This window comes from Caretta caretta, chromosome 8, assembly GCF_965140235.1.
Source record: "Caretta caretta isolate rCarCar2 chromosome 8, rCarCar1.hap1, whole genome shotgun sequence".
Lineage (NCBI taxonomy): Eukaryota > Metazoa > Chordata > Testudines > Cheloniidae > Caretta > Caretta caretta.
The window spans coordinates 16,854,163-16,880,951 of NC_134213.1; the positions used below are offsets into that span (position 1 = coordinate 16,854,163).

The 26,789-nt window shown below is 37.8% G+C and overlaps 1 protein-coding gene across 2 annotated transcripts in view; it reads right to left on the reverse strand.

Moving 5' to 3' along the window:
- Positions 1-34: 34 nt before the first annotated feature.
- NR3C1 (nuclear receptor subfamily 3 group C member 1) overlaps positions 35-26,789 on the reverse strand; it is a 156,840-nt gene continuing 130,085 nt past the window's right edge. For both annotated transcript variants that reach the window (XM_048859929.2, XM_048859928.2), the window contains exons 5-9: positions 25,713-25,991; positions 22,297-22,441; positions 8,295-8,425; positions 5,036-5,193; positions 35-4,367 (exon numbers count right to left, since the gene is read on the reverse strand). In XM_048859929.2, coding sequence (XP_048715886.1) covers positions 4,215-4,367; positions 5,036-5,193; positions 8,295-8,425; positions 22,297-22,441; positions 25,713-25,991 — 866 coding nt within the window. In that variant the 3' untranslated portion in view covers positions 35-4,214. The remainder of the gene's footprint in view (positions 4,368-5,035; positions 5,194-8,294; positions 8,426-22,296; positions 22,442-25,712; positions 25,992-26,789) is intronic.

A 26,789-nucleotide genomic window follows, 5' to 3' on the forward strand; every position in this document is an offset into this window, starting at 1 on the left:
ACAACAAAAACTCTATCAAAGCATTTTGGAGCTATTTAATGAAAAAAGCAGAATTTTATTATGTGATTTCTGTCCATTATTTGGCATTGCTGTAAATGGTTCACATTTACTGCAACTTCTGTACAGATGTGTGGTTTTGTATTACCAGAACAGCAAATTTAAATGAAAAATAAATGTTCAACAGTTCCACACAAGATTTTACAGTCCAACATTTCACTGAGTAGGTGAAAACTACAGAATTGTTACTACAGAATTATTCAGCATGAATAAAAAACTACAACTTTTATTTTTAAACAGGAGTCACTGGTTTTAATTTTTACACTGTTTAAAATTACTGTGATAAAAAATAATGAAAAAAGCTTTTTAATATGCCATACACCAGTATAATATAGGATCTGTCCCCATTATATATCTTTTGTTTAATATACAAAATAGAATAATGACACACTGTTGAATCTATGCTGTTAAGCAATGAGTTTAGGGTTGGGGTATATTTTCATACACACAGCCTTTTATCAGAAGTAAAACCCTCCAAAAATGTTTTTTAAAAAAAAGCTGTTGTAAAGAGGCTCTATTCCTATCCTGAAAAATTGGTTCCTATGTGACATCAATGGTGCATCAATACCTGGCTTTGGACTTGACAAATGGTGGAGCTTGTAACCATTCAGCTAGTATTGACTACAATCCTTTTAAACATTCTCTTATTGGGTTGGCTCCTGCAGTCCTAACTCACACAAACAGTTCCACTGAAGTGTGGCTACGGGAAACAGGATTTGGGCTACTGCTGCTCACTGCTCCAGGCACTTTCTCCTCCTCCTCGCCCATTCTCAACACTTAATTTTTGTGAGACTACAGAGGCTATTATTTAAGCTAGGTTGGCACTTAGTCCCATACTCTTCCTCTCTTACCAGTTGCAAAGTAGATTCTAAGCAGAATTTTGTTTTACAAAAACACTGTACAAGATTAAAGTTGCTCCTCTCTCCATCCCATGCCCTGGCTTATCCTATGTAAGGCCATTCCTTTCAGTTTCCATGTGCAATTATAACATACAGCATGTATCTCTAGGGCCGTCCAAATGTCCCTTTGTCAGATGTATGCATTATGTGATAAGGCACTGAAGAGACAGAAATCAGGATTCTCTCTGCTTTATCTAAATTGTAGGTTTTTCCCAGTGCTAAAAGACTAATCGTGCAGGGAACATGTAAAATTTCACTGCTTGCTAAATGATTACATATTTAAAACGGTGTGGGTTTAAGACTTTAACAGCACATACAGAATGAATTCTCTCTTCCGACATCACAGTTTCTTCTTTTCTTTGAATCCATAACTGAAGAATGAATATATCGGCACACAGATCAAAGGGGTTAGAGCCTCTTTCCTTTGAAGTACTTATTCTCACAAGGTAACACTATTTTGTTCACGTACATTTTGGTTACTTTTCTACTGGCAAACAAATAACAGCACATACCTTTGTCCACACACACTATGAAATTTCTTGAGAGCTCGAATTGAGGTATCGGGGACTAAAGTGAGAGATTAATGCATTGGAGTGTCTCAGATTAACTTTTAGACCATTCTCTGAAATAAGAACAGTTTTCAAGCTCATCCTTTTAATTAAAGAGCCCTTTTTTAGAGCAAACACTATGAATCTCCTAACTGTACCTCAAACAGCATAAATATTTTTATCCAGTTGGGTTGCCAATGATAGTTAAAATACTTTTTGAGGTTTCGTTTAACTGTTACAAAATGTACATATTCTTTAGAGATCATTCAGAGAGAACAGAATGATTTTTTTAAATTAAATTTGATATTTTACTCCAAAGTACTGAATACATCTTTTTAATAGGTATAGCATTCAAAAAAAGATGTAAGAAACGACAAAAATGCAGTTTCCTATGTCAATTGGAAACAAACTTTTGCTGATCAACACAAATGTATAAGTGTATTGTGAACAACCTATGGTCTATATTTACATATTGCTGGTACCTGTATGCATATTATTGCCAAATTTTTCAAACGGTTTTTGCTATCCCGTGTGAGGCTGTATATGACATTAACCCCATAAGTTCATACATCTTTTCAGTTTACATTTTTTGCAGTGGAGTCAAGTAAACCTACAAAGTCTGAAGATTTACTATTGGAATGTGAAGGGTAACCAAACATGGGCTCCAAGTTCCAAGCTGTGGTTCTATACAGTGATCTAATGAATGTAAATTTCAGCCCTAGGAACAACTCACTCAGCATGGGTTTCTTCCTTTAAAAAAAGTATCTAACACCTTTGCTGCCAGTATTAATACTTCCAGAAAAACCACACTTTGTATGGGTTACCATTCAGCATATTTGTGACCCCTACCAAAACTATAATCATGTGTCATGATAAAGCAATCTGTCATCTAAAAATCACTTATTATACACTATACAAGCTATTTAACAATCATTCAATAAATTGCTTTTTAAGCTGCAGTAGCCCTTTCCTTCTTTGCTTAGATTAGTGAATATACCAATTACATATATTTGAAACTACAACTAAATATAAAAATATATTAGAGATTTCATATTTTATCAATTAGATTTTTTCCCCATTTTCTATTACACAAATAATTGGGCCACTTTGAATAAAAATCTAATTTCTGGGTAGCTTAGTAAGTATTTAAATTATGCTTATACAGAAAGTTGTTAAGGTGCACACAGAAAGGGCTACTACAGCTTCTAAACTATTTAAAACATCATTATCAATGGTGACAAGAAGTTCACAATACATATGGTAATTTTATGGCACACTAGTAATTTGACATGAAGGGATGCAGCCTTACAAAGACAGAAGTCTGACATACAATTCTAAACTACAAAATCAGTAGCGGAACCTTCCTGCTCTCCGGGAAAAGAAGATGAACCAATCAGTGACAGATGAAAGTGTGAAAATGGGTGACTAACCACACTCAGGTCTGAGGTCTGTATACCCAGCAAGTTACAATGTGTCAGTACAGTTGGTCTGTTTTACGGTCTGCTTAAAGGTAAAGGTCTAATTGAAGAAAACCCTTCAAGAACCAATACAATATTAAAAAAATACTCGGGCATCATTACAAGTCGGTCTCATAGGCCAATAACGGGTTTTCTACAAGAACTTGTAGGACGAGACATTTATGTGCCTGGAAAACGTGAACTTCTCCACGCACAACTATTTTTTTTAAGCTATGCGTATTTTTGTGAAAGTTTCCTGATGGGCAGTCAGGACTGATCTTGACATCGATGCAGCCCAAGACTACTGCACATATGGCTGTTGTATGGTATGCAAAAATCGGTTTAGCTTTTTGTATAAAATAACCCGCTCGTTCGCATCCAGTTAGGACTGGGCTAATTTTCTATGATCTGTATATGCAACACATTTTCACATATACCAAAAATGTGTGTTTCATTCATGTCTACTTGGGTTAGATTTGAGCATACTCTCCCCTCCACCCTAAAAAAACCCAAAAACAACAACAAAAAAACCAAGCCAAATTTTTATGGTCATCTTGACAATTAAAGCAATCAGGTTAGAAAAGCCAACCCATTTTCACATGAATATGCTCAAGGATTAATGGCTAGAGGTCATTTAGGAAAGCTACAAGCTGCCCCACCTTAAAAAATAGTTGTACAATAGGCATCTTGAAGTATTACAAAAAATTATGTAAGAAAAAATGAGCAAGCCTAGTTCACGGTATATAAAGTTAAAGGAAATTGCTAAAACCAGACAGTAATAGCTATAAAAGGCACAACTTCCCTTTTCTGATATACACTTGTAAACTTTCTTCAGGTTACATGCATAAATCAAAATGCTATCTTAACTATACAAAAAACCCAAACCATTTTACTGGAAAACAAACCACCAGAAAATGGTACCCAGCCAACTGCAGCAATTACTAGCAGGATGCTCGTATATCAGCCTCGGATCTTGACACCAGTAGTTTTGGTGCATCCACTGGGGGGGTGGAATCCAATTCCTAGCACGTAAGGGTTAATTACCTTTCCTTTCCTCTCCCTCCTCATTCTAATCATCCAATGTGAGCAATCTGCTGCTTCCGTAGCTTAAGTCTTGGCCCTCTGTAAACCACATGTAGTGCATAATTACAAAAGAAACACCGTTGCAAGACAAAATTAACAAGTCTGATAGTTTGTACAAAAAAAGCTATAGTTTGACTTTTTCTTAAGGCAATCTTTTCGTATTAAGGCAGTCACTTTTGATGAAATAAGAGTTTCTTGATATTTCCATTTGAATATTTTGGTATCTGATTGCTGATGATTTCTGCCAACATCTCTGGGAACTCAATACTCATGGATTTATCCAAAAATGTCTGGAAGCAAAAGCTTAGAAGATTTTCAACCACCTACAATTGATAAAGAGAAGATTTAGTCTCAGGCTAATGCACAGAGGAAAAAACACTGCTTTGGTACTGTACTTCTTCACTGTTATTCATATTTTGCTGTAATGGGGTCTTATAAATACCACTCTAAAACACAACATATTTGAAAACTTAGCTAAAACATTCATACCTAAAGGCTGTAATGTTATATTGACTACTGTGTCATTCTGTAATGACATACATAAAATGATAGGATAAAAACACTATAATAGATTTTAGAACATTTTTGTGTTATTCTATTTTAAAAGAGACACAATCAACTTTAAATCTAGTCAGTTTCAAAACACGAGTTAGAAGTAGTTTCATGTACTATACTACACTTGTCCCTGAGACTGTCTGCCAAAATTCTGTGAAATGCACAAAGTAAATAAACTAAAAAACAACAAAATTCTCTAATCATTTTCTATTAATCTTCTTAGGTGTTGCATATAAAAAGACAAAAAAATACGCTTGATATTTTTAAGCTGACAGTGTCCCATTAACACCTATTTTTTACAAAAACTTCAGGAGAACAAAATATTTTATCTTAACCATTTTAAGTGGTCTGATAAGTTCAGGTTCTACGGGCACAGTACCTTTCCACAAACTTATCTATACAGAACATGTACAGTGCACATTTAAAAAAAACTTACATCATGCATGGAGTCCAAAAGTTTAGTCAGTTGATAAAATCTCTGCCAGTTCTGGCTCGAGTTCCCCTCTCTCTTCACTATGGCTTTCCCCAACTCTTTGATATACGTCATACGAATCTCATCAAACAGAGCCTGACTCTTCAGGCCCTCCTTGGGAACTGAAACATTGAAATTAACTTTTGAGATGTTACAGATCTCAGCTGGTTCTACTATACATGTGGTTATAAAAGTGCTCTTTTCACACTAATTCCACTTACATTTTAATATGTTCCTGGGCCTAAGCAGGACTTGTCCTGCAATTGCACTTCCCAACATCTCTGGGCCATCTGAGGTACAAATCTGGGCACCTAAACTGAGGATAGGGAGCCTCTCTTTTCTGTGCTCTGAAAGCTTCTTCCCCTGGTGAGCTCAGACAGCCTGGATGAGGCAGCTGCTCGATTAGAATGCAGAGGAGATAAGAACTGGAAAGGGGTGGGGTGGGGGTGGGGAGTAGATTAGGGAGAAAGCCTGGGAGTGAATTAAGGAGCTGGTGGAGGGAAGACTGGGGCAGACAGGGCAACGAGACTGGAAATGGAAAGGAAGGAAGAAGGGGCAGACGAGACTGTACAAGGAATGGTAGATGTGAAAGGGGGCATAGGAGCCAGTATGGGGAGTTTGGGACTGGTATCCAGTGAAGTGTGGGAAAGGCGGTGGAGGTAGGAGAGGAGACAGATCAGACAGGGAGGTGTTTGTGACAGGAGAACTGGGACTGGCTGGGCAGAGCCTGGGACAAGGAGAACAATCATCTTTGAAACATTTTTACAAAGTATCTCATTCCCCTCTAGTGATGGTCCACACAGAGGATGACAACCTACTACTGCTATCAGTTATTCCATAAGTTCATGGGACAGATATCTGCATGGTGAATTTAAATGTCCCAACCTGCTGATGACCCATGTATGTGTCAATATGATGCCATATGATGGAATACAGTTTTTCCAGTTTGTTTTTCAAAAACCTAAGAAATTTTATATGCCCTCCCCCCGCCCCAAACCCTCCTCCACTGGTAAAAGAGATTTATGAAGACTACAAAGTCAAGCACTCAAAAGTTAGGAAATGCTAGAGTTAAGGTTGTCTGTGGAAGCTTAATTTTGCCTTCTTGCAGAAACGCATCATGATACTATCTTTAATTATATGAACACACACTATTTTTTCCACACAAACATTCCCTCATTCAGTGCACAGTCTGGATCCCCTCCATGGATGAATGAGAGACGTGTAGTGAAGAAAATGGTTGCCTGTATGACCCCTGCCTCATGCGTTTACAGAAGTTGGAAGATGTAAAATGAATGAGACAGGAACCGCAGGAAGAGAAAGGATGGTCTCACAGTCAAGGTAGCTGAATGCTGCCCTGGATTCTATCCCTACTTCTGTCACAGAATCCCAGTGTGATGCTAGGCAAGCCACTTAAACCAGTCTCTTCACAGGTGGTCACTAACTGGTGATCATTTCTGGGTACCTGACTAGAAACCCTGTGGTCTGATTTACAGAAGTGCTTATCATTTGCAATTGAAGTCAATGGGAGCTGTGCCTTGAACATACAAAGTGCTATGTAACAAGCTCTAAACATCAGGTTGTAGGTGTCTCAAAGTGGATACTTTTGACCTTAATCCTCTCTGTACGACATCTGTAAATTGGGGCTAATGCGCCCCTCATCTCACAGGTGTTCTGCGAAAATAAATTAATTACTGTTTGTGAAACACTGAGATACTGTAGTCATGAGTGCAAGAGAAAAGCCCAGAAAGTTAATAATTCTGTCTTCAGAGCAGGGTTTGAATCGTGTAGAGCAAATAAGACATAGGGCCACACATAGAACAGAGAGAACAACAAAACATTGAAATAGTGGCACATTAAGTGAGTTCTGTACCATTCTGTGCACTGAATGAGGTAAGAGTCCTGAAGGAAAACGAAAGACTATCATAATGCATAAGCACAAGGGAGCCAAATTATGGTCGCACAGTGCACTTTAATACTGTCATCTCCTAGCTTCTGAGGACTTGACTTTGCAACCTTACTATTCTTTTAACAGTTTTTTGTGTTTTATTATACAGAGGGACCACGTAGTTATATGTCCTACTATTCAAAACATATTATAGTAGCATCCATGAACCCCAAAAAGATGAGCCCCATTCTATAAGGTGCTGCACAGCCACATATGAAGGCATCATATCTGTCCCTTACAAACGAGCATACAAATCTGTAGTCAAACTCCTAAAGTTCATGAAATGTGGATAACTTACCATCAATGTCATATGTAAGTAAAACAAAAAACACGAGCCCAAATTATCCCCAAGCACAAATTCACATGCAGCAAGGGAGATCTTTGTCTCAGTTTGAATCACTGTTGCTTTGTGGGTTATTGTACATGGGATAAGAGAAAGTACTGTTGCCTTCTCCCAATCTTGAATGATGATTCTGATTTGAAAAAGTTTTCTCAGAGGCCAAAAATTCTCAAGCAAAAGTTCTTTTGACAATGTTACCCTAAGTCTCAGTTTGAGAAGTGAAAAATCAATGAGACTTGGGTGCTTTTGAAAATTTACCTTTGGCCTGGGGTTTGAAGCAGATTCTTTATTTTGTATAGAATAGCAGCAAATGCATCATCTATAGAATGGTGTCTAGAGAATTAAGAAATGACTTGGTGTAACACCCCCCAAAATTTGTGTTGTATATCCAAAAAATTCGAGGAGTTTAAAGAGAGCTGTCAGATGGCTGTCTCATAACTTCAGTTTCAAAGGCCCCACAATACATGTAGAAGTGTGGAGCTGAGACATTATGAATGCTTCCTTTCAAAAGAACCTTTGTCCCAGTTTTTGGGTTCGGAAGGCAAACGCTGCACTAGGGTCCTCTGTCAGGACACTGAGGGAAACTACTCATGGAATAGCTTGGAATTTTGCACACTGAAGATTCTTACTTTGTGATCTTGAAACAAACTTGCATGGATGTACAATAGTTTGAACATATAGGCTGCAATATCTTACCACTGAATAGTTCAATTTAATAATATATCCAGTTACAATAATCAGAAGTACAGTTTCCTTCAATAGCATGATGCAGTCATGTTGGAAGAGTAGCATTTTTGCACAGTGCTCAGTAAGAAACTCAAACTTTGAGCTTTAACTCTGTGTGAGATGTCTGCCATACCATCAACCTAATACACACATACAATCTCATGATCTTGCAAGATTCATTCTTCACACAGATTTTGTAACTGGCCACTTACTTGTAGAGAGAAGCAGCAAGGTTTTCATGCAGAGATATTCTTCATATGACACTTGAAGCCGTGATAGCTCATTGGCAACCATAAGCATATGTTTGCATTGGTCATACATACAGGGCAAATTCATTCTCTGCCTGAAAAATAACAGCATAAAAATCAATTAAGTAAAATCCTACGGGTGTAAAAAAAAATAAATCCTATTGTATGCACTAAAGTTTCAACAGAAGAATCTTCACTTTCAACAACTGGTGAATTCATTTGTGACTATTGTTCTGCTAATTGGATCTAGAGAATGGCCTGAAAGTGAAGGGGGAATAAAGTATTAAAATCCCACTTTGTATGCTGACAGACAAACCCAGTTTCACAACAGAAGCTTATTTAAGCCAGGCCATGCATTCAGTAACCTAGCAGTCCTACTGGTTGCCAAAAGACAACTTTTGAGATTTCACCACCATCCTGAGGTGACAAACAGATTTTCAGATTGAGTAGCTTTGCGACAGGTTTCTCTTCCCAAAACCGGCAGTCCTACAGATTTAACAGTGTGATCCACTGGCTACAGTGAAATGAAATGAAATGACACACTAAGCTGGGATTTTCAAATGGGTCCAAGGGAGTGAGGTGTCCATATCCCACTGAATTTAATTGGGCACCTTGCTCCTTTAGGCTCCCAGGCCAAACTACCAATCTGTTCACCACTAATGACACCATTACATCTTTTTAGAACAACTTCCCCAGTTATAGCTTAGCCTTCAAAGCTACTTTATTACTAGTCTTGCATCCTGTGATGTTCTCAAAGAGGTCCCAAATCTAGCAGATAAATTTTAATACACATAATCAGGTTTCTAAACATGGTTTAGAAAGTGAAGATGAAAAGCACCAGGCTAGAATCAGTTTGGCTGACACACTATGTTTATGCATTATGATAGACCCAGGCCAGTTGGGTACAACAGAGTAGCAGAAGGCAGATATACTGGCCACTGGATTAGCAGTTTTCTGTTCCCTGACTGACCAGAACAGGGGCTGCTCCAGGCTAATGAGAACACCTGACTCCAATTAACCTGCAAGGAGTCAGGTGAGGCCATTAAGTTAATGTGAACACCTGACTCTAATTAAGGCCCTTCTGATACTATAAAAGGGCGCACTCCAGTCAGGCTGAGGAGAGCTAGGGGAGAGAAAGTGTGGCTGAAAGGCTGAGTAATGAAGATATCCTCAAGCCATCAGTAAGGGAGCCCTAAGGTAAGGGTGAAGAAGAGAGAAGCAAGAGAACTGTGGGAAAGTGCCTCAGGGAAATGTAGCAACTCTGGCAGTGAAAGGTCGGCTGCCAACAGCTGCTACCATTAGGCTCCTTGGGCCGGAACCCAGAGTAGAGGGTGGGCCCGGGTTCCCCCCCAACCCGCCACTACAGAAACACCTCCTGGAGGGGAAGATAGGCCCCTGTCAGGACAGGAGGCTAAAATGTTCTGGAATAAGCCCCTAGGGACAACAGAGACTGTGGGAGTTCTCTCACCAACCTCCTTGCTGGCTTTTGATGAAAAGGGCTCCATAGTCTGTAACCCTGGCCCTAGAGAGAGAAGGGCTATGTGGAGGGTTGCAGTGAGCCTCTGAGGCTAGCATAAACACCTGGAAGCGCGGGACCCACGGGGACAAGGTCGGAGCTCTGTCGCAGCATTTATCTTCTCACTCATTCTCCATGTCTAATGCAGTCGTTCCCAAACTTGTTCCGTCGCTTGTGCGGGGAAAGCCCATGGCGGGCCGGACTGGTTTGTTTACCTGCCGCGTCCGTAGGTTCGGCTGATCGCGGCTCCCAGCGGCTGCAGTTCGCTGCTCTAGGCTAATGGGAGCTGCTGGAAGTGGCGTGGGCCGAGGGACGTACTGGCCGCCACTTCCAGCAGCTCCCGTTAGTCTGGAACAGCGAACTGCGGCCGCTGGGAGCCGCGATCGTCCGAACCTGGGAATGCGACAGGTAAACAAACCGGCCCGGCCCGCCAGGGGCTTTTCCCGCACAAGTGGTGGAACAAGTCTGGGAACCACTGGTCTAATGAAATCTGCGTCAGGATGGGAAATCTCCTTCTTAACCATCCTGTTTAGTTTTCCACCTAGCAATTACAATTAATTGCTGTGAATATGGCTCTCACAGGATTACAACTTCAGGAGGGGAACAAGAACCAAGATCACATCAACTCTGAAAGTGGTGGGAAGGAGAGGAATAGAGGCTGCATTCATGCAAATTGTTGGTGGGGGGGAAAAAAAAAGGTGGGAGAAGATAAACAGAAAAATGATAGTACACAAGGTGAATTGTTTCAAATACAGTGATTTTCTAATTTTTCAATGAGGTGTTAGCATGCTTTTTTTTTAAATATTAAATGTAGTCTCCCTTAACACAGATCTTACTCTATTACTTTTCAATTTATAATCCAAGAGCTTCAATATAACCTTACTCCTGAGGGAATTCTGCGCCACTGCGCAAGTGCAGAATTAATGTCCTCCCCACAGATTCTCCCCCTGCAGAATAACTGATTCTGACAGGGAGGCAAAGGAAAGCCGTGAGAGGTGTCACACCGCAATTACCCTTTTTGCCCACCAGAGGCTGATGTGGCACCAGAAGAGAGGGCAGCTGGCTGGCTCTTGGCCCAGAGCAGCCAGCCGCAGAGAGGGCCAGGTGAAGAGGCATGGCATGTGAGGGGGGAGACAGACTGGGGTTCAAAAGAGCTAGTAGGGGGGACAGACTGGGGTGGGGGCACAGAAGCTAGTGGGGTGACATCGAGCCAGGGGTTGAATGGAGTAGGGGTGCAGGGACCCATGGAGACATGGACAGCTATGCCTGGCTGAGTGGAGGTACAGACCCACATGGGGACTGGGGCATTTGTGCCTGGATGAATGGGAGAGGCTAAGGGTCAGCCAGGGTCTGCATGGGGGAGGCTCCCCATCTCCCTAACAATCCTCCGTCAAAAACCTGTTGTTGGGTATGGGTAGGAGACACACACAACTCTCCAGGTCCACTCCCAGGCTCCTTCCCAGCAATTATGTCCCTCTCCCTCTATTACCCCTGTCTTCCCCAAGCTTTTGCACTGCTTCTGAGGGGTGCAGGAAATATGTTTCTGCATTACAGTTTAAATGAATTACTACTCGAAGTTCTGTAGTAATATGCCTAGTAAGGAATCTATTTTGCTGTCTGCATTGTAACAGACATACTTGCTGACAGGTATTTTGAAATAAATTACCAAAATAATTGAAACTGGAGTGATTTATATGGTGTTATTTTGACAAATAAAATATGCAGAATTTTGCAAATTTTAAAATAGTGTGTGCAGAATTCCCCCAGGAGTAAAACTAGGTCTTGTGTATGAAATTTTCCCAATTTTTTTCAAAGCTAGGATAATTTTTCAGGTCTCCTTCCACTACCCCATGCAAGAGAAATATACAATATACACTCACAAAAATGTTCAGCCCAGGAAATACCATTTAAAAAAAAACCTAATTGAAAACAAGAAGACATGCTTCTTCCACAAGGACACAATAAAAAATACAGAAAGAACATGAACTGAGATGGGCAGTTTAAGAAATTGGTGACTGCACAGCAAGAAACATGGACCCTTTAAAGACTATTATAAACAAATCTGAATAAAATTCTGGAAAACCCTGTTTACAAATGCATGTTGCAGTACCACTTTTTGAACTGTATTAAAACTATTATTTGTGGCATTTTCCTATATCATCTCTAGAAACTAAAGCTTAATGCCAGAGTTTAACAATCAAGCAGCAGCTGAAAGAAGTAATCTTACAAGGCAACAGGTCATATGGGGCTGTGAATAAACATTAAGAGACCTACCTTTTCTCTGGGATCTTGACATAAATCTACACTAAGTCTGCTAATTTTCTGCTGTCTCCTTTAGGTATCAAAGAGTAATTTAAGTGTTTTAAACTGAGTAATTGTAACACATTTTGTGAGAAGGCTCAGCAATTTTCCTTTTGTAAAATATTACCATTTCTGGGCAGAAGGTTAAAATAAATATTATGAAACAGGCCAGTCTATTTATTTTTATCTAGTATAAATACACCCATCAGTAAATATCTGGGTGCCTGTACAAAGCCAAACACAAATGTTATTACCAAAGCTACATAAAATGCACTCGCTACCAAAAAAACAGAGTATAAACACACCCTACCGTCCCTTCAGGCAAGGCTAAGTAAACAGATGAGCTTTGCACTGTGTCCTGAAGGGCAACAGACAGGCTGTGTCAGAACAACGGGAAAGCTAATTCAGTGGTGGGTTCTCAATGCTAGAAAGCAGTCTGGGAGCAGGTCCCAGACATTCCACTCTGAGATCTCCTGGCAGGAGAGCATCAGATGATCTCAGCTGCCACAGTGGTGCACAGGGAGGAAGAAAAGGGACAAAAGGATTATGTACAAATGATGGAGCAGGGAACCAACCAAGAGTCAGGGCTCCTGGGTTTTTTTCCAGTGCTATCCCTTACATATGGCCACACAGCAGGAAAGTAAGAAACAGCAAAATGAATCTGTAGGGTGACCAGATAGCAACTGTGAAAAAACAGGACATGGGGTTGGGATAATAGGCGCCTATATAAGAAAAAGTCCCCCAAAATGGGACTGTCCCTTTAAAAACGGGACATCTGGTCACCCTATGAATTTGTTTATCCACATATAAAATGGGTATAATACTTAATGACGGTACCTAAGGTGGCCTAGTCTTTGGATAGTGCATGAAAAGCAACACATACTCAAGGTGCAGAGGATTTATTATTAGGTAGGACACAATAAATGCAGAGGTCTGAGTGGGCGTATACAGACATACCACTGGTTTCAGAATAGCAATACAGGTGACTGGTAACTACAGAGTAGTTTCATTACACTATAATTGGAATGCAACAGTGATTTTCCTTTCCAGTATGTAATTACTGCCTGTTCTTATAAGTGGAGCATTAACTAGATGACTACATTACTTATTATTCCTCTAGTGGGGTTCTTGTTTTGATAGTGATTTTAAAACTGATAAGAGTTGGTCACTTTATTGTTTCTTATAAATCAATTATGTTTCATTCTCTTGATCAGCTACACTGCAAGGAAACAAACTGGTGAGTTATATAACAATCAAGTACCTCCGTGTTTAGTCATCTGCCACTCTCATGCCATTGGTATAGTAAAGAAGTACACTATGTGTTTCAAACATAAAATAATGGGTGAGTCTCCAAAAGCAAGAACTGGATACTAATGCTTAGAACTGCTGAGTTAGTGCTACTATCAGACATACACTGCCACTAGGAAATCCCAGCTCTCATTGCCTAAACTCTTATTCAAAGTGTGCTATCCTATATGCCTACTTTATTTTACAATGCCAGAAAAAAACCCCAGCCATACAGCATCTGGATGTCACATCTCCCATGTATAGCAAAATTACATATGCTTTTATTAGAAAGATTACGCAGTTAGTTAGACTATAATATTTTTATGTTTTAAAGACTGCCTTCTCTGAACTGATCTTAATAAAAATATATAGGATTTTGGAGTAAACTTTACACACAATATACAGTGCTAGTTAAAATCTATATAATTTACAGTTAAAGGGCACATGAGGTTTGCGTGGGACACAAGAGGTAGTTAAAGGCATGTGATTTTCAACATTCAATATGAGTCACTCACCTCTATTAAATCTATGAAAGAATAAAATCAGTAAACAAGGTGCTGACACTGAACAACAGGCTATTCTGATTCAACAGTCTGATGTACAAACAAATATTTTTTAAAGAAATTGTTCTGGGAAACAAGAAAACTTGCCTTTTAAAAATTTTTTTCAAAAAGCCAAAATACTTAGATTTATTTTCTTTCCACTTAAATTTTATAGGGTATATAATACTGGAGAAAATGAAACAGAGGAGCAGACCTCAGAGTTAAGAACAGAGAACTGATGAAGTGGTGAGCAGGCAAACAAGAATAGGAGTTTCAAAACATGATTTATAAAAACCTTTTTATAAGGCCATGCAGTCATTACATGCCGTACACTGCTTCATGGCCACAAATGCATGTGATTTGCTGTTGCTTAATATGTTTCACATACAATTGGGAGATCTTCTCCTGAAGACAATAGTTGAAGTATGCAGACGTGGGCTCTGATATAAAGTGAGTATTGCATGGTAATTTTGGCAGTAATGATACAGCACTATAAAATTTCACACTTTTATAGTCCCAAAATACTAAAACATGTTCTGGAGCTTCAGATATGTTGGGCTGCCAAGCTCCACCCCAGCTTTTAAAATGGGTCATATAAGCACATGCTATAATGGTGCATTTGTAAGCCAATACACACACACTTTGGATGTGTTCTTTTTTACATTTCAAGTTGTAACGTGATGTATTGGTTAAGCATAAAAATATTAATCCCCCAAAGAACATGGTTCCCACATGGGAAAAAAATTTAACATTTGATTTTGTATACTCTTCCCAGTGTGGTTTTTTTTTTGCTGGGGGGGGGGGGCGGGAGGGTTAAAGAAAAGTTGAGTTCAATGGGCATTAGGAATCCAAATGCTTTTGAAAATCCCAGTAGGTGCCTAGATACTTTTAAAAATCTGCCCCTTAATTTCTCTGTGCCTCAGTACCCATATGTAAAATGTAGATAATACTCACAGGGTGTTGTGTGAATAAATACACTAAAGGAGCACAGATATTATTGAGATGGGGGGGGGGCAACATATGAGTAGCTGAGATATAAAGAACCGTTTTTCAAAACATTCTGCATAGTTTACACATATTTAAATCCCTTATTTTTGGAATAGCATTAGCACTTTCTCTCCCTCAAGCACCATAGTATTGATGAACCTTTAAAACACAAATTGATTAGATAATAAGCACAAAAAATATAAAAATATAAAATGTACCAGTCTACATCTGTATAGCTAAAAAGCAGCTAAACAAATCGTGGTGTTTTTTCTTTATATTAGGTATTATTTTGCAATTTTTGATATGCCCTAAAATCACACACTTGATAATATGCTAGGAGTAATATCAAATACTGTGAAATTCTCTGAAGCCAGTTTATCTTAGTAACTTTTCCTGTGCTTTACTCTTGCAGCAAATTATGGTAAATTGACTTTATACAGGAAGTAGTTTAAGATCAGCTCTATCATGTGCTGTACGGGGATGACACAGAAAGATGTGATCTGATGATGTCCTAATCAATAACTTCAAATTATTTAAATAGTGTGATTCTTAACAACTTGCACTGCCAATAAACATGCTACTTTTAAATGTTGTCCAAGTGCAAACTGAGAGGGAGAAAGTATGTTAATAATAGGTATTTCAGATTTCTCAGCTTAACTGCAGTAAAATACATTTAAAATTACTCTCATACCAGATATTTCTAGCTGAAAACTGCAACTGTGCAGATACCTTTAAAATATTATGAATTATTTTTATACTGTATTTTGCATAAAGACAGTCCCTCTGCCCTAGGGAACATGCATTTAAATAGGATCCCTCCTCTCCTCAGTCTCTGATTAAAAGTGTTGCAACAACTGTAAAATTCAAGAAATATGTACATGGATGAAGTACATGTAGTGTTTAGAGGTTGGAACTGTGAATCAAGAGCCAAAAAAAATTCCTCGCTCAGCAGCAGACTTCCTTTGTGACTTGGGTCACATGACTTATCCTCATTTTCCTGATGGGGAAGCAGGTAGCTCAGAGGCTACCTCTTTCCTGCATCAGATGGATACCGTGAGGCTAAATTTGTTGTTTCTAAGGTAACTAGAAATCTTTGGGTGAAGGGCACTATTCATTAAAAACACATTTCATTACTTGCATAAGTGCGTCAAGATAATAATTTCACACCATATGCTATACAAACTGTTGTTTGTTGTTGTAATGAGTCTAAAATCTATCACAAGAACTTTTTTGCCACAGTTTTGTATGATTGAACGGCTATAATCCATCCCATGTGGGTGAGTCCATACAGCCCCGCAAAGTCTTGCCAAATCTTCAGTTATGCAATACTCAGCTAAAAGAAAAGGACTATCTACTGAAATTAATCTCATCTAGTATGATATGGATCAAAGAAAGTGGCAGACAATTCTATTTCTATTAGAGAAAGTAACCAATGAATCAAAATTTGTCCGTGACTGAAATTAAACATATCTGAGGCCAAAGACAGATGATTGTTTTTATTGTTGCCAGTGGGAAATGTTGTGCAATATAAAAGAATGGGAGTATGGAAATGCTGTGGGCTATTTACATGCCTTGAGATGGAAAGCTCAAGCAACTCCTATTTCCTAAACTTTTTTTTTTCCTTGTTAGAATTCTGCAACATTGCCTGGGAAGTCAGAGTTCTGGTGCGGAATTCCAGTGCCTGTGTTGCTGCATTGAAATAGTCTACTCCTAATCTACTTTGCTTAGATAAGAGATAGTCGGATCAAATACTAGATACACGATCCTGTTACCACAGCTAATAATGATTAAGTGCCTGATTCACTGGGTACTGAACACCTCCTCACAGGTGCTGAATGCCTTCAACTCTCAGAATCACACCCTAAAACAGCAGTATTCACAAAGAACAATTAATAAATTTCTCCCACTATACAGTATACTAAAAATTGCTAAGTCAATGCTACACAACTGAGAGTTTTGATAATACTAAACAGCACTTTTCATTTTCAAAGGATTAAATATTAGATAATTAATTTAAAATGTTTGGAAACGTTAAGACTTGGGTCTCCCAACAAATGAAACTTATCACTCAGCCTTGGACTGTGATTCTATTCTATTACATAGGTTAAGCACTGTTGAGTCTGGTTCATACTTGGATAAGAGACCTTCAAAACACCCCTAACTTCAACAGAAAGTGGTGTTAGTGATTCAATAGACAGTAGTCTTCCCTTTGAGTTAGTATTGAACCACAGCCCCAGCATGGTATTAAGGGATGCTATGCTTCAGTTGGTGTCATCTTTTGGGTCACAGGTAAAGAAGAGGCCGTGGCCACTTGTGTTTTTTTAAAAAGCTCAAGGCATTTTTTGCAGGTATAGGGACATTACGCCAATGTGCTTGCCAAAATCTCTAGTTTTGGTAATTATATTCTGCCTACAATGCCCGAAGTGATCCTTGTAGTCTCAGTTGAATATGATATTCTTCTTTTCCTGTCTTACAGCAGTTATGTATTGTTTTTGTGCACTATTCAATAGTTGCCATGCTTCACTCAGAAATGCCTACCATTTACTGAAAAGTGACATGTGAGAAATTTCAGCCAGGAAGGTAATTTTGGCGAATATGTAACACTGAAAATAAGACGTTAGAAAGAAAGTGCCAATCTAATTTTACATACAATGCCACTATCCCCACGCTAATTTCATCTCTCAGTGTACGTGCTTTACTCAAAATTAATGAAGTTGTATATTCAAACAATATTTCAAGATTGTAACTAAATTATGGAAATAAATTAGTTATATCTGAGAATTAACCATAGTTAATAATTTATCGCTCAGAATGTACGCTCCTTGGAGTCACACTGTCTTATCTGTAAAGCTTTATTCATATTTACAGCACTATATTAAACAACAGAAGCTTTCAGAGGTAAAGCATTTTGTGCACCAGTTTCGGAAATTAGATGGTGTTAATCCCATGAACAGTAGTATCAGAATAATCAACCACTTGAAGGTTGCAGCTATTCAACAAAGACATATTCAACATATTTTAATATATAAACAAAGTGAGAATGGCAAAACCCAAGGCTTTTACAACATAATTACTAAAAAGAACAATAAAAGGTTTACAAAGGGCAAGACAAATATTTACACCAAAAAATGAAATGGAATGTGCACGTGAAAAGATATTTGAAACACAAATGGCCAATCATATAGAAAATAAAAGGTATTACTGGCTCCTGTCAGCAAACTAAGACAAGACTGGAGAGAAATTCTTTAACAATGTCATATTTTCTGCTTCTACAGTGCCTTCTCTCCAAGGATCTCAAAGTACTGCACTACATAAGTCTCAAAACACCCCAGTGAGGTGGATATCATACCCATTTTAAATATGGGGAAATTGAGGCACGGTTTAAGAAGCCACTTCTGCTCACAGGGACATCAAAAGCCACAGTGCTATAATGGTGCAGGATCTGGTCTTAAGTGTTTTGTTCAAGGCTATACAGCAAATGTATGGCACAATCTGGATGAGGATCCAGATTTTCTGACTCCCAGTACAGGGTGGCTTTAACCCTGTAAAGCAGCACAACCTCTTATGCAATGGACACAAAGTCCAATTGTAAAGCCAGAATTAGAAATCAAAACTTAGAAATTAGAGTAAATACAAATCAGCAAAACCATACTGACCTTCATAGCTTCACTGGCATTTTCAGCCATTTACAAAACATTGCCATTAAAATTGTGATAATGATAAAAAAAGCTTAGTGGCACTGTATTTTGAGTGCCCTGAATGTACCAATATTTCATAGTCTGCATGCCACAAAGGGGATGATGTTTGAGTTCATGAATAAAAGAGAAGCCAATTTCACATTTTTCATAGTAAACCTCACATTTACTTTAAGTCTGCGGGTGGTTAAACTGAATCTTGGACTGTTCTGGCCAGCAACCTCAAAGAATTTATTTACAGACTGCTTCAAACAATCAAGTGAGTCAAGAAACTTTTAATTAAAACGTCACAAAATATATTGTAACGAGTAAAAACCACAAGAAGACAAAACCAGTAAAGAAGCACAAAAGCAATAAAGAAGCTGAAGTGACTAATAAAAGGAAAGCTATAGCGCACATTTAAGTTATTTTCTTGTCCTGATAGACAAATATTTTTATGCTCAAAAGCAACCAACAAGCAGTCATACTGTAATCTATAAAAAGTAACAGTGCACACTGGAAACAGCAAGCTAGCAAATAAATTAGTGCCCCTGATCATTCATCCTCAGAGTCATTAGTTTAAACAGCTAAGATCAGATGTTTTTATTATATGATTGGCTCATCTTGACTTCACATTCATCCTGGGCATTATTTTAGCATAGTGATGTCACCTCTGAAATCCATGTGCATAAGGGCCTAATTTTCAAAAGTAATGAGCACCTGCAGCTCTTCTTGCCTTGAACTGAAGTTGGGGGTGCTCGCTACTTCCAAAAATCAGGCTCTAAAAGCTTATTGTTTTCTTGTTTGGGAATACAACAGAGAAAGTGACAATCAAATTAGGTGCTAATATGCTGCATTAGGAATTCTCTAATTTGTTTTCTCCCTGGCTAGTGAACAAAATACATATCCTGCCTCCAGTGCCTCCGGTTAATTTTGGACAGGTTTAGACAACATGATGGTAAGAATGCCTGAGACCTCTACTAGTATCATCAGAGCTGCCACAATGGAAGTTTACCTGAAATAACTATTGTAGAGTATTTTGACCATTTCTATTCCATAGAAGAAATAGGTTTTAAAAGTGAGCTAAAGGAGATGGTTCCAATGAGATCCATCTAAAGTAGAAAGAAGGCATAGAGCAGTGATCTATCAGCCTTGCAAGCAAGTTACAAATTGCCCTGTAACTTCTGAATATTTTGGCATTATGTTTACAAGCAATCAAATGGTGTCAGAAATACCACATATACATCAGTCATATATTGGTTTTAATCAACTCAAATGAATGGGCAGCACCACACAATTTCTTAAATCAGCCTCCCTGTTTCTGCTTTAGCTTTTCTATCAAACACAAACAACCTTCTCTTCCCCAGCCCCCAAGTTCACTAATCCAACGAGACTCAAATCCATATGAAAGGGTTAAAAAACTAAAAAAATGTAAATATTTAAAAATCTTACCTTCAGAAGAGTCCAACAATTCAGTAGAGCACCTACCCTCAGAATGTTTTATTTAAAACTAAATACAACAACACAGTTTGACATCGATGCACAAAATTGTGTTTCGTATAGAAAAAAGGCTCTACCCCTGTTATGTTACTTATCTAAAAAGAGAGGATGGGAGAATTAGTGTTTGAAGGTACACAGTGCTAATCAAACACTATTTATCATAGTTACTATTCATCTGTTTAGGGTGACCAGATTCCCGATTTTATAGGGACAGTAGCAATATTTGGGGCTTTTTTTAAATATGGGCTCTTATTACCCTCCAACCCTTGTCCCAATTTTTCACACTTGCTATCTCGTCACCCTACATCTGTTAGATACTTACATGGCATTCTCTCACCGTAATATCTGAGATATAACACCCCTTACTCAGGGGAAGATTAAGGTGATGTGGCAGAGGCAAGCAAGAACTTAATTAAATTCTTTCGGGGCAGAAACCTTTAGTACTCAACTTATTAGGATAAAAGGGTTCACAAATGTAAAAGAGCAGAACGGATATCTGTCAGACCATTGTCATGCCTTCCTAATAGTTTCTGGCCCAGCCTTCAAACAGTATATTTTGGAAATTGTTTTGGTTTTGTGATTTAAATCCCTTTGTGCTTCTCTCTAGAACCATTAAGATGAAAATATTAATATACATAAGTATTTAAAATACATAAATATTATGTTAGATAAACTGATTTACTTGACTGACCAGCCTACCTTGAAGCCATGCTAATCTGTTGAGTAACTAATGTGTTTTATATATTTTTTCCCCATTAACCTGCCCAACTATTTTCTTCTCCTTCTATGATTATGGACTTTCAGTGAATGGCTTGATTTTTTAACCCCTTTTAAAAAAATTAAAACAATGTGCCACACTTTGCAAGACAACTTATCTGTATTCAAACTAAACACTGAAAAAAAGCAAAAATCAAGTATGTTTAGACACACCAAGAAGCTGAAGTCTTATTTGAGTTTGAGTGGTTCTACAGTGAACTAGAAAACTTGTAGGAACTGTTACAAAGAGAAAGTCTTTTGAAAACACGTAACCACAGAACAGATACCTTTGTTCTGAAATAAGGCTAGTGTGTATACCCAAATCTGATTTTAAAGCTACAAAAATTGTTCTGCATTTTATCATCAAAATATCAAAAACTAAAAAAGTTAGAACTAGGTTAGACGTAAAGCCTAATGTTATACTTATATTATATAAGGTATGGGCCTGATTCTCTTCTAGACCAATGTTATATGCTAATGTAACTCCACTGTCTTAACTGGATTTGCTCAAAATTTACAGTAAAGCAATCAGAAAAGTATAAGGCCCCATAAGTACAAGAGAAAAAAAGTCCTAATGCTCTAGCAAATTACTCAAAAAAATTGCACAATAAGAACAACGAGTGTTTCCTGAAAATGGATAAAACTGGTTAGAAAAGAGCATTATCCTGGGCACAAGATTTGTCTATAAACTTTGACTTTCTGCAATCTGCAGTTTTACAGTAGATTCCTATTAGGGAGTTCAAAACAGAACAGCTGTGGAATTACAAACAGCAATCTACTTGTAGAATAAGGGTGACACAGAAGCATAATTAGTTAGCTACACAATTCTTTAAATTGTGTTTTGTAAAAAATTTTTTTATGGGTTCAAATTATGCAAACATTTTAACTATATACCAGCAGCTAGATCAACAGTACCATAAATGCCACCAACTGATTTAACTGATCAGTTCAGTGACAATGATAGTATTATTGTTTAGGAGTTTATTCCATTTGCCAGTCTTCTTTTTTTGACAAAGAATTTTAACAGAAATATCCTGTTAGCATCATTTTTTCCTGAACCTTTAGAACTAATTATTGTAATGAATGATGCAGCTGCATCAACAAAATAGAATCCATCCACCCATCAATCCTCCCCCCCACTCTAGACAGAAACACAAACTTTCAGCTAGTTCTAAAAGACCATTAGTTCATTTGACTTATTTAAAAGAATACATATCATGTGCTAAAAGGAAACTGATTTTGCAGGCAAAATGTCAGTACAGTGATTCTTTGCACAACTTTGTTACCCAGTGACATACATTAGTAGGATTTACTCTCTATAAAAAATACTTATGGCAGAAAAATGTTTCAGGGAGTTTAATACAGCTCTGGCATATGGGGAAAATGACTCATACACTACTTACTCATTAATAATCAGATCTGGTGCAAAACACAGCAGGTTTCCATTTGACTGTTTATATGATCTCCATCCTAGAGCAAAAGCCATCAGGAACATCCATGAGTACTGCAGAAGGGTCATTTGGTCATCCAAATGTAAATTTCGGAAACCTAAAAAATACAAAATATAACAGTATAGGCAGTGAACAAGTAACGCTTAGGAAATGCTCCTTTTCAAATCTATCAAACAAATCATCAGTACAAATAAAAGTGTTATTAATACACAGCAGTATTTTAAAATGTGTTTCATATTATTTTCTTTAGTTGCAGTGGTGCATGTAGACTTGAAGACATCAAAATTGTGTGTTGAACTGCAATGAACAGATATAATCAAGTACTTCTGTATTTTATGTTGTTAGATGCTAAATAATCTGATCTAACTAAAAGTGCATCTGTATGCTGAGAAAGAACAGACTGCACTTGTGGTGGTAGGGAAGATGAAGACGTGAGATTAGAAAAACTAACAGTGCATCTCTTACCTGCAAATTCTTGCTGTTGATCAAAGTAATATACAAAACTTCAGCATAATTTTAAAGTTACCAAGATTACATTCAGTTGCTTAGCATACGACTGTAATGTATCTTTTATTAGTCTACAAAATTTTTTGCCTATGCAGACTAAACAGTACCCACCCACAGGACCCAGCTTAATGTGGTTATAGTCACAATCTCTTTGCCAGTCTTCGGACTTTGGAAGTCTTTAACATAACTAAATTCTTGAGCTGGTTTGAATTTGTGGCCTTCCGCAGTTTTAATTACACAGAATACAGAAATGTACTGAAAAGGATAAGTAGCAGAAAAGATAACATTTATACCTTAATTTTAAAAAATATTATATATTATTCCTGAGTACATATACACACTCCACCCCTAACCTCCAGGTGATTGTTTCCTCCTGGAAGAGTATGTGTCACTCGGAGATCGCTTGAAAACTACTACAGAAATCAGAAGGGAGTGTAATATTAAAAGTTCAGAAAATGTTATTTTTCCATGTAATTGGAAATGAAGGTGAATGAAAAATATCCTACAAGTGATTAATTAAGTTAATGTATTTCCTCATAACCAGACAAAACTGGTTCAAGTGTCTTGTGTAAATATTACAGTAACTTCAGACTGAAGTCCACTGGCTTTATTTTAAACTTTTATTCAACAGTAGTTTTACACAGTAGTCACAAATCACAGAATATGTACCATGTTACTCATTGTCACTAACTGCCTGTAACATTATAGCAACATACAGAATGAATAGGGCCAACAAAAATAATGAAGAAATGTGTTATATCTTAAAATTGCTCCCCTGAGCAGATTTAAAATGTAGACAGCTTTTAATCTACAGTGGTAGCTCATATCAAGCCCTGGCTGCTTTTAACAAGATTTTCTGCCACACCGAGTCCTTATTAAAATTTAGACTCAAGTTCACTTTATTTAATATCATCAGATACTTGACATCCCAAAAAGGTCACTTCAGTGCTATTTCCTTAAGATGTTTAAAATGATAATATCTGGTGAATTAATATGCCCAAATTATATAGCCTCTCAATCTGGTCTACTCCAAAATAAAGGCTAGCAGCTTTGAAGGTAGGAAACCCCCCCTCCATATTGCTACTTTTAAGACTTAGTAATACTGTTTAGAACTCATTTCAGAACTATTGGGTCAAACCTCGAGGTCCTTACTCAAACATTGCTCAGTCAAAACTCCTCTGAAGTAAAAACTTCAGGATACAGCTCATTTTATTTTCCATACATTTATTTCATCGTTCTTTATTGTTAACTAACGATACTAGGGCTAACAAAATGATCTTTGTTCCTTATCAGTTCCATCTGCTTGCATTGGTTATTTCCCACCTGAGACACTAGACCTCTGGATATCATAAACATTTCCACAGCAACTAACTGTGATATCCCAAATGGAGGACTACTATGATTTCTGCAGGGGTGCCAGAAATCAAAGTAAGTAAACACAGTAAAATGAAAGACTGTTGTGAAGAAAAGCTTTAGTGATAGATTGATCAAGAAAAGGAAGACAAAAAGTCCTGTTATGATCAGAACAGTTACCAGTAATAATATTATTATTATTAAATTAAGAGAGTGGCCTTTCAAGGAGTATCATCTTCTGTAAGACTAAGAGCTTGTCTACCGGGGGAAATTAACTAGAACAGTTCCTCATGTGGACACACTAATTCAGAATAAAAAGTGTGCTTCCAAAGCAAAGTGTTTATCCTGGAATAAAGTCACTTTTATCCCAGACTAGATAGCATCCACCCAACAGTTTTGTTATGCTAACTTCACACCTTTACTTTATTCAAATTATTTTCCCAGCGTAGACAAGCCAGAAAGGACGTTTCAATCTCCCTATTCCAGCATAAATGTTTGAATCTAGTCTTTCCTTGTAACTCCAAATAGGTTTATTTTCAAAAAAAGGTGAGACCATCATGTAAAATTAGAGGGCAAGTTACGTTACATCTTTACTTATGTGTACATTGTATGTCACCCTTTAGATTTATTTATGGAAACAGGTGGCTAATAGCACTGGCTAGAGCCAAACACAGCAGAAGCAGGTGTGACAGTTTTCCTGTTTATAGCTCTCCCAGATGCTCAACGGCACCACATTTCAGTCTGTCTGAGGACCATGCAATAGGATGCTATGCATGATGTCAGAACTTGAGGACTCATTTTAGCTACCTGTTTCCTGACGTGAAAGAAAGCCAAAGCAAGCTGTAAATGCAACATCCTTACTGACTTACAAATGGGAGGCATATTGGCAATTCTCCTTTAAAAGTCCCATGTAACACACCCAATTTTGTGGAAGCAGCTATGGTGCCTGAACAAAATGGAATATCAGGCTTTACTCCTGGCCTGGGATTAGAAATGGCAATGACTGTTCCCATTCAGGTAGGAAGGATGGGCAGAGTGGAGGAAGCGTGAGGACAAAGTAGCTCTGGAGACAAAAAGATACAGGACAATTCCGTTAAGGAGAAGGGGATCAGATGGGTTGCTCCCTGAATCATGGGAACCCTCTTGCTAAAAATTAATAACGAAGCACTGCATTCAAAACTGCTGTGGAAACAGACCCAGGAACACTTCTCTTTTTCTGTGTTAGTGTTTTTAAAAAAGATTTGTGTTGTGTGTGTATTTTATCTCACAGGGACTGAAGAGTCCAACCTAATTTAACCTCAAATTGTAATCAAAGAAATCAAAAAGAGATTTTGGGTCTGTTTTATGTCTGTTTTGTTGATAGGTATTTGAAACATAATTTATCTAAGACATTAATCAATAAGAGTTAGTTCAGAAAAGTATGGAAGGAAAGCATCAAAGTAAAAGACAAAATACTATAATTTGGGACAAAAACTGACATCTTTTACAAAACAACATCTCTGTATTACCTGGTATTGCCTTTGCCCATTTTACTGCAGCTACCACTTGCCTTCCTCCTAACATGTTGAGAGTTGACATTATACGCCATGTTGAGTCAGGTAGAGTACTGTCGTAGCCCGAATACAGAACTTCCGGCTCAATGACTTCCAGCAGGGAAACCAGGGTAGGGGTTAGCTGCGGCAGAGATGCAGGAACTATACTCTTGCTTACTGGACTTTCAGAAGCATCCCTCGTTGCTGTCACATTGGACTGCTGAATTCCTTTGATCTTCTTCTTTGTTTTTCGAGCTAGGGAAGATTTTAGAAATTACATGTTAATTAAGGAATCTACAAAGTAAAAAAAAAAAGATAGGAAGTGCTGCTCATGCAGGGAATACTCCTTTTTCTTTACACTAGTCATTGGCAACTTCTAAAATATTTTTTCATAGGTTTTTGTAAAAATTTGCATCAGTGAAATGCAGCTAAATCCCTGTTGTAAACTGATTTATCTCAGAGATTTCTAAGAAAGGAGAAGTCACGTTAATGTATCAGAGATGCAGAACAAGGTAGACAGACTAATGTGGGGCTGCAAACTGTATTGGGTGTGACTGCTGGATTTCAATGAGACTTCTCATAATACTGAGCCCCACTTAGTACTAACTGTTTGCAGGACTGGGCACTTTATCATATGCTGAATATGTGAACTACAGAAAACACACAGAAGAAAGGAAAACTGTATTTTATAAATAGAATGCTACTGAATACTCAGAGCCAGGAAAAACATTTTTGGGGGATGACACTGGGCAAGAGAAGAGAATTTTCTCTGGCATCCCTCCTGCAAACAAATTATTGCTGCAGTAATTAAACAGTAAATAAAATTCATATGATATACCAGATAAACACAGCATAAGCAACACATTGCCAGAGATGTCTGCTCTAAAATAGAAAGACTATTTATTAGTGTATCAAAAGTAACTGAGTCTCCTGCTTCCCTTTTGACTCCCCAGAATGTAGACTGCCAACTGTGTAGATTATTTAGTAAATTTTTTGCAGTACAAGAAATTAACTGAAACAATTCTTTTCTGAAGTCTGCATCTTGGTCCATAC